The 13691-nt window shown below is 43.8% G+C and overlaps 1 protein-coding gene across 6 annotated transcripts in view; it reads left to right on the top strand.

Moving 5' to 3' along the window:
* Pde8a (phosphodiesterase 8A) overlaps positions 1–13691 on the top strand; it is a 157522-nt gene that overhangs the window by 132004 nt on the left and 11827 nt on the right. For all 6 annotated transcript variants that reach the window (XR_007342819.1, XM_048790197.1, XM_015493022.1 and 3 more), the window contains 7 exons: positions 3301–3375; positions 6228–6298; positions 6553–6717; positions 7887–7935; positions 8153–8288; positions 9469–9667; positions 11491–11708. Coding sequence is in view for 5 of the 6 variants with exons in the window: in XM_048790197.1 (XP_048646154.1) it covers positions 3301–3375; positions 6228–6298; positions 6553–6717; positions 7887–7935; positions 8153–8288; positions 9469–9667; positions 11491–11708 (913 nt within the window). In the remaining variant the exon portion in view is untranslated. The remainder of the gene's footprint in view (positions 1–3300; positions 3376–6227; positions 6299–6552; positions 6718–7886; positions 7936–8152; positions 8289–9468; positions 9668–11490; positions 11709–13691) is intronic.

Below are 13691 nucleotides of genomic sequence, written 5' to 3'. Positions count from 1 at the left end.
TCTCCTCCGCCGCTTCTGATGACATCAGATCTCTGCCATGTGGTATCCTATGCGAATGGCAGCATTCGTTCCCTGCCGGGCAACCAAGCAACGGGTGAGACCTGACCGGCCCTCAGCAGGACCCGGACCGAGAAGCAGTTTCCGTGGGCTCCTAGCCCCGGGCCAGGGAAGTTCCGGGAGCCGGAACTCGGCCGCTCCGTGCTCGGTGTAAGCTCCTATAAGTGTAGGCTCCAAGAAGCAGTCCCCGCGGGCTCAGTTCCGGGAGCCGGAATTCGGCCGCTTAGTGCTTGGTGTATGCTCTGATAGGAGCAGGGTCCAAGAAGCAGCCTCCGCAGGCTCCGCAGCCCTGGGCCAGGGTGGTTCCGGGAGCCAGAACTCGGCCACCCCGCGCTCGGTGTTCGCTCCGGTAAGATCAGGTTCTAAGAAGCACCCAGGCACTGAACCCTAGCAATCTGTCTGCAAGCCGCAGGCGAATGGCAGCCTGAAATTACCTGATCTATGGCTGAATGAGCTGCGGTCAGTCGAAAACAGGGATGGTGACGTCAGCTTTCCAACATGGTGGCTGCTGGCCTCCTCTGTGGTCTGACCGGTGTGGAGAACCGAGATGGACCGCTTCCTTCCCCCGTCTCGAACCCAGAATTCAGCCCTGAGTACGGTGCTTGCACGGCTGGCAGAAACTGCAGCGCTGTATCCCTGCGTCGCTATCTCCTCGTTTCCCAGCGCGCACTGCAGACTCTAGCCGCAGGGCGATTTGCTGAGTAAGCAGTGTTACCCTCCGTGCGACAAACCTCTCGCGTTTGAGTCCCCGTAGCCGATCCTCGTGCGATGGAAATCCTTCCTCCAGGTTCCGGAGCACCCCACTATTGCTGGAAATTCCTAACAAGATAGCCTTTAGCCGTCCTGACTTGTCATACTCCCACACAGTGAAGCAGCACACGGGGGCAATGCACTCACCTCGCCGCCATCTTCCCTCTCCCCAGAATGGTTGCTTTAACTCTTGGTTTATCTTCCCTTGCTCTCCATTAGGCCACCCCTTTTGAGGACATGGACTACATCTTATTCATCTTCCATCCCTAGTGCTAGTAGTGTTAGCTTTCTCTCACTATAACAAAATATCTGAGGTAATTAACTTGCGACTGAAGCCCTCCCACTAGGCCCTAGTTCTTAAAGCTTCTACCACTTCTCAGTAATGCCACTCTGGGAACCAAAGCTTTAAACCCATGGGCCCTTGGGGGACATTCAGAAACCAGATTATAATACCAGTCTTAGGGCCTGACACAGCATAGGTGCCCAGTGAATATTTGTTGAATGGATAAAAGGGAACAGAACAAGGAACAAACGATAAGCTCACAGCCCAGTGTTGGTAGACAGCAGTGTGGACATAAGTCATCACGAAGCTCAAGAGAAAGGAGATGTGGCGCAGCATTGAGAGCATTGGTTGAGAGAAGGTGCCCTTTGAAGGAGTGAGCATCTAGGGAGGGTACATTTTTATCCCACAGGAGCAGCCGTTGTCAAGGCTGTTCCAGAGATGGGGCAAAGCAGTTGTGCTGATGCAACACATAGTTAAGGCCAGTGTGAGGGAGAGGCAGGCCTCTGCAGGCAGATTGTAGCTTGAAGCCATTGTTTAATCTCTGAGGTACTGGAGGATTCCATGTAGGGGAGTCACAGAATCAGAGTGGTTGTCTTTAACAGCACTTTCATTTGTGCACAGAATATGTAGGTGTTTGGCAAAGCAGGTGCATATTTATCGAGCATCTGTTAGTATATGCTAGTGCAGTGCTGGTCACCTAGGGAGGACTGTCCCTGCTCTCAGGTTGTTCACAGTTGGCAAGGAAGACAGTAAAGCCAGACATCTCCCTGCTCTATTGGGATGGTATGGGAAAATTTCCCACAGCTTATGGTTCCTGAACTGCCTCTTCACAGAGGATCAGAGTTGGGAAGGAGGTACATTCCCAAGCAGCAGTTGGTACCAATGTTTGTGAGATGATGGCTTTAGAGGGGAGTTCCAGATCTTGTGGGACCTCTGGGTGCCACACTGAAGAGTTTAAATCTTTTCCTAAATATTGGTGAGCCATTGAGCCCAGGCTTGTTGTGCTGCCGGTAGAGAATGGGCAAGGTTGGGGTCTTGGAGGACACTTGTTATTACGATGAATGTCTGAACTAGGACAGGGACAGAGCATGGGTAGAGAAAGAGGTATTTAGGAGGTAGAGTTCATGGATTTGGTTGACCATTTGAGGGAGAGAAGGGAAGAAGTCATGGATGACTTGCCTCTACCTTAAACAAAAGTTAGATGCAGTTCTGTGACCTGGAATAAAGAGCAGCTTCAGAAAATGGGTCAGTGAGTCCATTGCAGTACCTGAAGAGTGTTCAAATGGAAGTGACTGGCATCTGTAAGTCGTAAGTCTGGACCTCAGGAGGGAGGCCAGAGGCAGACAGATAATGCAGGAATTGATTAAAACTGTAGGAAGGAGTAACATCTTCCACGGAGGTTGTGTTTCCTGAGAAGAGAAGAAAGGCTAAAGCTAGAAACTTTGGAAAGTAACCAGAGGGCCAAGAAAAGGAGCAAAGGAAGAATCAGTTAAGAGGTAGAAGGAAAACGAGGAGAGTGTGGATTTCACAAAACAGGACAATCTTAAGGGGAGCAGTTGTGTCTGATCGGGTTAAGAACTGAATTGTGGTCTTCAGAGTAACAAATAGGTCATTGGTGATCTTGACAAGTCACTGTGTCCACAGAGAAGACAATCAGGCTTCCACAAAGAGCAGGTGAGAAATTTCTTGATGGTACAGAAGAAGGACTAAGGGCCTGCACTGGGGTCTCGTCTGTGAGTAGGGGATTGAAAGGGTCGAGATGAAGATGCCAAGTGAGACAAGAGAAGCCCCTCCTTGAGCATGAGGAGAGCCCATCCAGAGTTCCTGCCCAGCCATATGGACATCTGCAGCTGGGCTCCATTTCCTCATCTGTGAAATGGAGATACAAGGGTAGGCAGGAAGGATCCAGTACCACAGGGGGTACACAGCAAGTGCACAGAGGAGTGGCGGGAAGGATGGAAAAGCTTGCCTTGTATCATGGGACTGTTGAAGCTCTTATTTATGAATGCCCCCTCCAGGACATTTTGAGAATGTCCACCCCCTCAAGACTGGATTCTTCGTTCTTCTTTACGCTGCGCTGATTTGGGGGGCATCTTAAACGGTGTTCTAGTTCTTAAATTTGATGTTGTTAAAAATTCAGCTTGATTTCCTTTGCTAATATGTTGTTAACATCTCTGAAAAGATGATTTATAATCAAATTGTTTCCACAGATAATCAGACAGGCAAACATAAAGACAGGAGGAAAAGCTCACTCGACATTAAATCTGTTGCCTCTCGAAGTGAAGGTGAGTGACAAAGATGGGAGAAGAAAATAGGATAATGCCCAACCTACCCTCCCAGTCTTATGGCCTGGTCACCTTGCACTAGGCTTCCACAGAAGGGGTCCATCCCCTCCCACACCCTTGCCAGTTGGCTCCATTTCAAGCTTTTAATAGTTAGGGAATAAGGAAAAAGAAAAGAAACATTTACTGCATATTCTATGTGGATTTTCTAAACTACAACAGCAGATGTCATTTGATCTCTTGTAGTTATATAATGACACCTGGTAACTCCAGGATTCCCTTACAACTTGCAGTTTGCTATGGAAGCTTACCTTTGGGGAAGGGGTGAACCGATTTGGAGATTGTGAGATTCTCATTAAGCAAATATTATTTAAGTTCTAAATGAATATAATATTTTTTAGTTGTTCACGTACTTTTATTTTTTATTTATTTATATGTGGTACTAAGGTTCAAACCTGGTGCCTCACACATGCTAGGCAAGTGTTCTGCCACTGAGCCACAACCCCAGCCCCATGAACTTTTTCTTAAGAAGGTCATGGAGATGCATAGCCTGAATGATGTGGCATTTTTAATGTACTAAAAATTGTTCATAGACTGAGGAGGCAAATATGACTGCTAGTTATGTACATTCTTTGGTCAAAAGATGAATAGGAAAGACACAAGGCTAGCTATTACTCATTCAAAAGATAAACAGAGTAAAGGAGATAGCTAGAATTATATCTGCCCTGGTGCCCTCCACAGGTTTGTAGTGCAGCTCAGATGACATGCTGTGGGTGCTTGCACTGGGAGGACTGTACAGATTACATCCCTGCTGCAAGGGCAGGGTTGGGGGCCAGCTGGGAAAGTGTGGTGCTATGGGAAGGAGAATGGGCTTTGGCATCAGAATGACCTTGGTTCAGTCCCAGGTTCATCTTGAGAGTGGACTTCTGTGCTTCCACTGCCATATCTGTATCCTAAGGATGATGGCACTGCCCAGGGACTGTCTGAGGATTAACTACCATCATCATCTTCAGTGTGGCTATCATCATGGCATTCCCATGATTCTCTCTTACTTCTGTTGGGCCTTTGTACATTTCTGGGTTTTTTTATATTTATTTTTTAGTTGTAGTTGGACTCAATATCTTTATTTATTTATATGTGGTGCTGAGGATTGAACCCAGGGCCTCACACGTGCTAGGCGAGCGCTCTACCACTGAGCCACAACCTCAGCCCCATTTCTGTTTTTTTTAATCATTTGCTTTTTGAAATCATTTTTAATCAGATATCAAATTTTAGTTCGGTGGATTTTGACAACCTGTTTCGCTCATGTAACCTTCACACAAAATAGATACAGGAAATCTATGTTTACACACACCTTTCACCACTGATCTCTAGCACCCTAAATCAATTCGGTCTCTTCTTGTGCTTCATGGAAATGGAATCATATCATACTTATTCTCTTCAGTCAAACTTCTTTCACTCATTTTAATGTTTTTGAGGTTCACCTAGGTTTATACCCTGGAAAATGACTAAATGGAGCTAATTAATACATATATTACTTCACATCCTTATTTTTTTGTGTGTGATGAGAACAATTACAATCTACTCTTAGCAGTTTTAAATAATTAAGACATTGTTATTGCTTTAATAGTAACATACAATAGATCTCTATTGTTTTTTTAATAAACTTGTTGATTTTTTTATTTATTGTATTTGTTTATTTTGGTACTATGGGTTGAACCCAAGGGTGCTTTACCACTGAGCTACATCCACAACCATTTTTGAAGTTTTTTAAAATTTTGAGACAGGGTCTCGCTAAGTTGCTAAGTCTGGCCTGGAACTTGTGATCCTCCTGCTTCAGCCTCCAAGTGACTGGGATTATAGGTGTTTGCCTTGCATCTGGCTTATTATAATATTTTAAAATTAGAACAAGTCCCTTTTTGACAATGATAAAATAGGAGTTGTTTTTTTGTTTAATGACTGATTGTATAAAATGGAAATTAGACAACTATATACTATAATTAGATTTAAGAAGTTTTGTTGGTCTCCAAAATTTAAAGCATTTGAGAACACCGGCCTGGTTAACTTTGAATAGCGTATCTCCTTGGGCCTCAGCTTCTCTATTGGTACAGTGAGACTGATGCATCAGCTGTGGAATAGGCCCTGACCTAGATGGCCTCTGGGAAAGCAGCAGCTGGCCTGACAGTGGGTGTTCAGATTTACAGTGGTCTCTAAATCAGTTTCTCCTGCCTATCCATTGCCCAGGCCTCTCTTACCTCAAAGGAGCCATGTCTTGACAGGAGCAACACAAATTTACTTTGAGCCTAAGAGTTGCAACTTGCTTCATTTCAGTTATTAATCAGCCTAGATTAAGCCTAACAGTATAGAACATCAGAGAGACTTATAAAAATTTATCCAGAAAGTGATTTATTTCAGTTAATGGTGAATTTAATATTGTTCCTGCCATATATAAAACAAAGAGCCTGTGTGGCATTGTCTTCCAGAACATTTTTATTCCTGGAGAGCACCAGTCAGAAAAATTATAAAGCCTATTGTTACAGATACAAAAAAGGGGCTATTTGGCCTTGACTTGCTAGATTGTTTTCTCTGTGGCTGTGACATCAGTAGTTAATCCATGGGGACATGTGTGCATCCTAGTGCCTAGAACTGCAGGAAGCAGAGCGGGCTGTACCAGAATGCAAGGTTGTCAGGATAGGAAGGAAGCTCTGAAGCCCTGCAGCTCTAGTTGTGCCCCACCTCCACTCCCGTAATGCAGTTGAGCACACTGAGGCCTGGAGAGGGAGGGAGGTCAGGGATCCCTGGGCTGTCAGGGAACAAGGCTGTGCACACCCTGATTTCTGATCCTTCCTCCACAGTTAACAACCAGAGACGACACTCCTCCCTGGCCCGGATACATTCCATGACGATCGAGGCACCCATCACCAAGGTGAAGTGCGGTGATCAGTCTCCACTGAGCAGAGACCCCTGTACTCTCAGGGCATTGTTACCCTGACAAGACAGGGACCCACAACAATAAGATGGCTCTTATAGTTGTGTGGTGCTGAAGAGGATGTTTCAAGAACATTTTACCTAGTCTTAAGTTAGTGTAGTGGCATAGTTAAGCACTGTCAAGTTTGACTCCCCATTGCTGTCCAATTGTTTTAAGGTTGGAAACTTTGATCTTTTCTTTCTATGATGTAGGTAATCAATATCATCAATGCTGCCCAGGAAAATAGTCCCATGCCTGTGACAGAAGCCTTGGACCGTGTGTTAGAAATTTTGAGAACCACTGAGTTATATTCACCACAGTTCGGTGCTAAGGATGATGATCCTCATGCCAATGACCTCGTCGGGGGCTTAATGTCTGTAAGTTTATTTGACCAGGCTATTAGCTAAGAGCTTGTTTTCTCAGAGATTATTTGTTTAAACAAAGAGGCAAACTGGGCATCATGTGTGGGGCTCATCAAGGACTAAACTCCCCCATATCTGGGTTCATCTGTTCTCCTGCCCAGCTGTCACCCACCTGCTGCTCACCTCCTAGGGAACCTCAGTCTGGAGCAGAGAAGGATGGACGATATTCTAGACAGTTTACTGGTCCCAGTCTCCAGTGTTCCTGAGGTTTTAATGAATAATTTATTTAAATAAAACTTTTTATTAAAGTCTTAGAAAACTGGGACAGAAAAACACATATTGAATGTTGCATCTCAAATTGCAAAACAGGAAGACTGTCTTTTTCCTGGCATATGTGTCTAAAAAGGTGCCGGTGGGTGGGGCAGTTTCCCCTCCAAAGCATTCCAGTTTGGATAACTACGGAGGAAAAAAGGCCATAGGAAGAGAATGTCACTAGAAGGGGGTTTTGTGTGTAAATTCCTGGGGGACCCTGGACGCCTCCTCTAGCTTGTCTAGAGTGGAGCTCTCACAAGAACACAGCTCATCCATTCTTCTCTGCCAGCTGTTTTCTTGGTTAGGAATGGAATTCACCATTTGATTTCATAAAAATAGGGTTTTAGGCAAACTATTGGAGGTAGAAAGGCTCTCTAACTGTGGCCTTGTGACAAAGGCTTCTCCAGCCTGTAGGCCAGGAATGAGAATGATGGGAGCAGGGTGGGCAAGTCCCCTGGAAGTTAGATGAGAAGGACCATGGACTGAAGCAGATGGGTGCCTACAAACCAGGCCCCAAGCTCTGGGAGCAGTGGAGAGGAGCCCAGGAAAGTCACCAGGGGAAACTGAAGTCACTTAGAAGGCAAGAAAAGATCCAGTGTTCCATAGAGATACAGTGTCCTTAGGGTGAAGAGAGTAGCAAGAAAATGGTGGGGAAAGACTGAGGGCAGAGGGGAGTTGTCTCTAAGATACCAGAGCAGCCCCCGAGTGAGGCAGGAATGCTGGGCTTCCAACGCCTGTCTGGAGCTAACCTCCCTCGTGTTCAGGAAGGGGAGGGCTGCCCTGAGCCATCCTCTGGGGCTGACCAGCTAGAGTTTTCACAGAGGAAAGAACAGCCATGACTTCTTTTTCTTGTTTCCTTGTTTTTTTATCAGGATGGTTTGCGAAGATTATCGGGGAATGAATATGTTCTTTCAACAAAAAGTAAGTTTTTTTGTTTTTAATTTTTGGATCACTTCCTATAATAAAAGTCAAGGTTTAAGGGATGAAAATAAATTTTCTCATCAGTAAGAGGTTTCTTGGTGTATCATAAAGCCTCAGAAACAAAGCAGCCATCCCTTGATGCAGTTCTGTCCTCCTTAAGAAACAGCAAATGCTATTAACCTACTAATTTTGGTCTCTACATTACATCACTTTGCAGACCTTCAACAGGTTTCACATAGTATAATCACTCCCATTTCCCTTCACGATGTCCCATCGCGGATAGCTCGAGGCCTGGAAAATGTGGAATACTGGGACTTTGATATTTTTGAACTGGAGGCTGCCACCCATAATAGGTGAGTGTGGGGAACTCTGCAGATGGAGAGCTGCGCTCCAGGGGCCTGCATGGAGGAGGCCTGCCAAGGAGCATGGGTTGCATGAAGAACGAGGCCCTGGTCTAGGGAGAAAAGCTGAGGAAGGAGTTTTCTGGAGGGAGCCCTTGCCTGGATACCACAGAGATGGCAGGTTAGTGGAAAGCACAAAACTGAGCAAGTGACTTCATGCCTCCAAATAGTGGAGGGTTTTTTCCGTGAAATAGGATACTGATTTATTTTGTAGTGTAATTATTGACAATAGCAGCAACACCCCACTACCATCACCCAGAGTCTTGAACCAACATTGATTAGGAACACACACACACATTTTTAAGAGCTGTCCATGTTGGTGACAAGCATGGGGACATTCAAAACCCCAGTTGTCCTCATCTGGGTTCAATTGCAGAGCAGGGGCAGGAATGGGATCTTGCTTCATTTTGTACCTTGCTGGTTGAGAGGTGTTAAGCAAAGGGGTGAGCTTGGCATGCAGAAAGGGGGCATTCACACAGTTGATGCCACCAGGGCTGCTGGCAGGGATTTCAGGAGAGGTGTACTCTGGTGGGCTGTGGATGATTTATCAGGACTCATCCCAGTCTGGATAAACTGTCCCCAGGAGGCCTCCACTTTGCTTATGCAAAATCAGTTCACCTTCTGATATTTTCTACTTCCCTGGGCCCTAACACAGACAAGTGGAGTAGAGAAGACCACTCAGATGTAATTCTCAGGAAATTTTCTTCTAGGCAGGACATCTGACATATGTCCAGCAAGTCCAGTGAGAGGATAGGGTTCAAAGTGGCATAAAAGTAGCCTGGACAAAGGATTATTTTGAGGAACCCAGTAGTGCAAGTAGAAATCTGAATAAGGAAGGGCAGGTAGCAAACCTCCCCCCAGCAGATGGGGAGACTCCAAAGGAGGCTGGGCCAGAAGTTGGCTATTGTGAGCAGCCAGCTCTCACCCATCTTGGCCCTCTGAAGCTAGAAGCTGCACAGGGTTGTCAACTGCTGCAGAGAGGATAGCACATCCGAGGCAACTCCAGTTGGCTGCCCTGCACACTCTGCAGTCTGGTTTGGATTTGCTTATTAGATCTGAATCTATTTGGGGCTCAGAACACTTAGCCTGTTTCTTTTCTTTGTTTATATTTGGTATATGTTTTTATCTGTAGACCTTTGATTTATCTTGGTCTCAAAATATTTGCTCACTTTGGAATCTGTGAATTCTTAAACTGCTCGGAGTCAACACTGAAATCGTGGTTACAAATTATTGAAGCAAACTATCATTCTTCTAACCCCTACCACAATTCTACACATGCTGCTGATGTTCTTCACGCCACTGCCTATTTTCTATACAAACAGAGGATAAAGGTGAGCCCATGCTTGTACTCCATTTTTAATGGCAGGAGCAGTGGGGGAAGAGTCTAGTGTTTCTGCCTCCACCAAGTGATAGGCAGAGTGACCACTCAGGTGCAGCCTGGCATACACATGGAGAGCTCACTTGAGAATTCAGGCAGGAAGCAACATTTGTATTTCTGAGGAATTACTATGTGAATTCATAACCTACTTCCAGCCATTCTGTGGGAGTACAAGAAACAGGATTTGGTCCATGGAGAGAGAGCCAGGAAGGACAGGTTCTTGTGGGGATCTCACCCTGAGTCTGTAGGCAGATGCAGCCAAATAGCTGTTGCATAGCACCTCTTAGTCAGTGAGGGTCAGAGCCCAATTCTGCCATCTTTGCTCCAGCACTACTCCCACCCCAGGTTATCTGCCTGGTCTAGGGTCCATCATTCATCCAGATAACCCAAGTCAGAAATCTAGAATCATCCTCAGTTCTTCTGCTCCTCAAGCCCTCTCCCCCTCGACATCTGATCCTGCATCTAAATGGTATCAGATTCATCTCTCCCTCCTCCTGTCCCCATCATTTCTCATCTAGACAGTTATTCCTGACTGTCCTTCTCAAGAACTTGCTTGCATTGCTGCCAGATATTCTGTCTGAAGCAGCAGCTTCCCATCTCCTGCAGGGATTTAAAGTGGAGTGATGATTCCTTTCAGACACACAGGCCACATTTGGGCCTTGCCAAAGTAGTTTAGTGTCTGAAGCTTCTGCCTAAGACCAAGCATGGCCACAGTCCCACAGGATTTGTTGCCTTCTGGTCACATTTTGTCCTGCATAACACGAGACTAGTATGTGTAATTGAATAAGGTGAAGGATGTTGTTCTGGCATGTGGAGGGCTTGAGCAAAAGGTAATTCCTCTCTGAAAGGCAGACCTCAGAGCAGGATCTTTCAGTTGCCCTTACCCTTCATTCTTCTGTTATTTTAAAGATCCAGACCACAGGTAGAATAAAAGTCCAGAGAGAATTATTTTACAAATTATGAAAACAAGTGTCAAGGGACGTCTGTATCAGTATGACTTAGCATATAAAGACCACCCATTTTTACTATACTTATTGCTTTTGAACTACTCTATAAATATATATTCAGAGCTAATTTAAATTTACAAAAGTAGTTAAAAACATTTATTGAAATATAATTCATACACCATACAATTCACCCATTTAAAGCTAAGAATATTAAATTTTAATTTAAGTCAAATTAACTGACAAGGTTGATTTACTAGATGCACACCTTCTTTTCAAGTATCTGTAGAATATTTTCAAATGTGATCTCGTAGTAGAACATATGTCTCAATAAACTTCTAAATTTCCTAGGTCAGTATCACAGAAATAAATGTTAAATTATCAATTTCTTCAAAATCTGCCTTTCTCCTGACTCACTTAATGTAATGTCTTCATTATGTTAAGTTCTTTGGCCCTTTGAAGAATTTTTCCATGTTTAAGTAATGTATATTTTGAAGTTATTTTTCTCTTATAATGTTGGCATATGTTAGTTTAAGTAAATATCTCTAAATATCTTTTTTGTGAGGTTTGGAGAAAGACTGGCTGAGGAGGTGACTTGTGTCTGTTGAGGACACCTTCCATTTGGTTAAGTCCTAAACTTGTTCATCCTGAGTATCAGAATGTTCTCTAGTAAACACATATGTGGAGAGATCGCTGTTTCAGAGTGGAGAGAGGAAAATGTATGTGCTTTTCTCAGAAATCTGAGGTATTCTTACCTTCAAGTAACAGGGCAGAGGAAGCTATATATGTCTACAGTGCCATACCCCAGTTTTAAAAAGATCTCTGTTTTCAGGAAAGTTTAGATCCAGTTGATGAGGTCGCTGCTCTCATCGCAGCCACCATTCACGATGTGGATCACCCTGGGAGGACCAACTCCTTCTTGTGCAATGCAGGGAGCGAGCTGGCCATTTTGTACAATGACACTGCTGTGCTAGAGAGCCATCACGCAGCCTTGGCCTTCCAGCTGACTGTTAGAGATGACAAATGCAATATCTTCAAAAATGTGGAGAGGTAAGAACAATGACATGTTGGTTGGGTTTTGTTTTTTTTTTTTTTTTTTGGTACTTGGGCAAAGAATGTAAGGTCTGCATGTTAGGTAAGTGCTCTATACTGAGCTACATCCCAGTCCCTGTCTTTGTTTTTTGAGAGAGAGAGAGAGAGAATTTTTTTAATATTTATTTTTTTTAGTTTTTGGCGGACACAACATCTTTGTTTGTATGTGGTGCTGAGGATCGAACCCGGGCCGCATGCATGCCAGGCGAGCGCGCTACCACTTGAGCCACATCCCCAGCCCTAGTCCCTGTCTTTTTATAAAAACAGTGTTATTAAAGAAAGTCCACCCATCTGGAGTGTACAGTAGGCTTTAGTGTAGTCACAGAGCTGTAAAACCATCACCCAGTCACTTGAAAGCATTTTTCATATCCCTTACAAAACCCTCAAACCCACAGCAATCCCTTGACATCCAGTTCCCCACCCAGCCTCCTACCCCTGGACATCCACATGGATTTCCCAGTTCAGGACACTTTTTATAAATGGAATCATATGTAGTAAGTGGTCTTTTGTGACTGTCTTCTCTCACTTAACGTAGTGTCTTCAAGGTTTGGTCCCTTTGTATTCTGACATTTCATGAAAACAATATAACGCTGATGTCTTGAGCTCTTGGCAGTTCAGAAAGTGGCATCTTACACATTCGCCTGAAGCCACTCCTATGCCCACTGTGCCCGGTGGTTCTCCTCACCATTGTCTATTTATGTGTCATTTCTTTGGAGAGGTGATCTTCCTTCCCTGGTCCCTCACACTCAGTTAAGCCTTCTAATTATGCAATCCTAATTTCATTCATAGCATGTATCATATTTTTATTAAATAATTTTTAAGTTTATTTGTATAATATCTGATCAGATTTTCAAGCTCTGTAAGGTCTTGGGTGTCATGTCACTGTATCTTCCCTATCTAGTCCAGTTAGCACCTGGTACATAGTAGGGACATAGTACATATCAGCTGAAGAAAGAAAATGTTTCAGTTTGTGTTTTTAAGAAAGTTTTTTAAAAAAAATATTTATTTTTTAGGTGTAGATGGACATAACACAATGCCTTTATTTTTATGTGGTGCCAAGGATCGAACCCGGGTCTCGCCCATGCTAGGCAAGCACTCTACTGCTGAGCAACAATCCCAGCCCTTAAAAAAGTTTTATATGGGATTGTAAGGATATGCCAATTTCCCAAAACTACCTCCTGCTCTATCCTAGGAATTTAGAGATGGACTTGGGTTTCATTCACATTCACCTGTAGATACATCATTTCATTCATCTTTGGAAAAATATGTAAAACCCTGCTAACTTTAGTTTCCAGGTAAAGGAACAGGATGACTGCAGAAAAGAAATTGAACAGAGACTTTGTTCTATACTCTTTTATACCTTTTGAATTTTGAATTATATGGATTGCTTCTTCAAAAAATACAAATTTAAAAAATATTAAAATAAAAACAAGGGCTACAGGAAGAGCTGTCAAGTACTTTCTGTGATTTTCTCAGCTCTCAGAAGATCTAGCCTCTAAGTTCTCTGGGTAGTAACATTTTGGATCACAGGGTACATTGTTTTTGTTTTTGTTTTGTTTTTTTTAATATTTTTTAGTTGCCAATGGATTTTTTACTTTGTGTATTTATATGCGGTGCTGAGGATCAAACCCAGGGTTTCACACATGCCAGGCAAGCACTCTACCGCTGAGCCACAACACAGTCCCATAGAGTACATTCTTTTTTTTTTTTTAATTTTTTATTGTTGGTTGTTCAAAACATTACAAATTTCTTGATATATCATATTTCACACTTTGATTCAAGTGGGTTATGAACTCCCATTTTTACCCCATATACAGATTGCAGAATTACATCAGTTACACATCCATTGATTTACATATTGCCATACTAGTGTCTGTTGTGTTCTGCTGCCTTTCCTATCCTCTACTATACCCCTCCCCTCCCCTCCCCTCTTCTCTCTCT

Source organism: Marmota marmota, unplaced genomic scaffold (assembly GCF_001458135.2).
Source record: "Marmota marmota marmota unplaced genomic scaffold, marMar, whole genome shotgun sequence".
NCBI lineage: Eukaryota > Metazoa > Chordata > Mammalia > Rodentia > Sciuridae > Marmota > Marmota marmota.
This window is presented reverse-complemented; position numbering and strand designations above follow the sequence as displayed.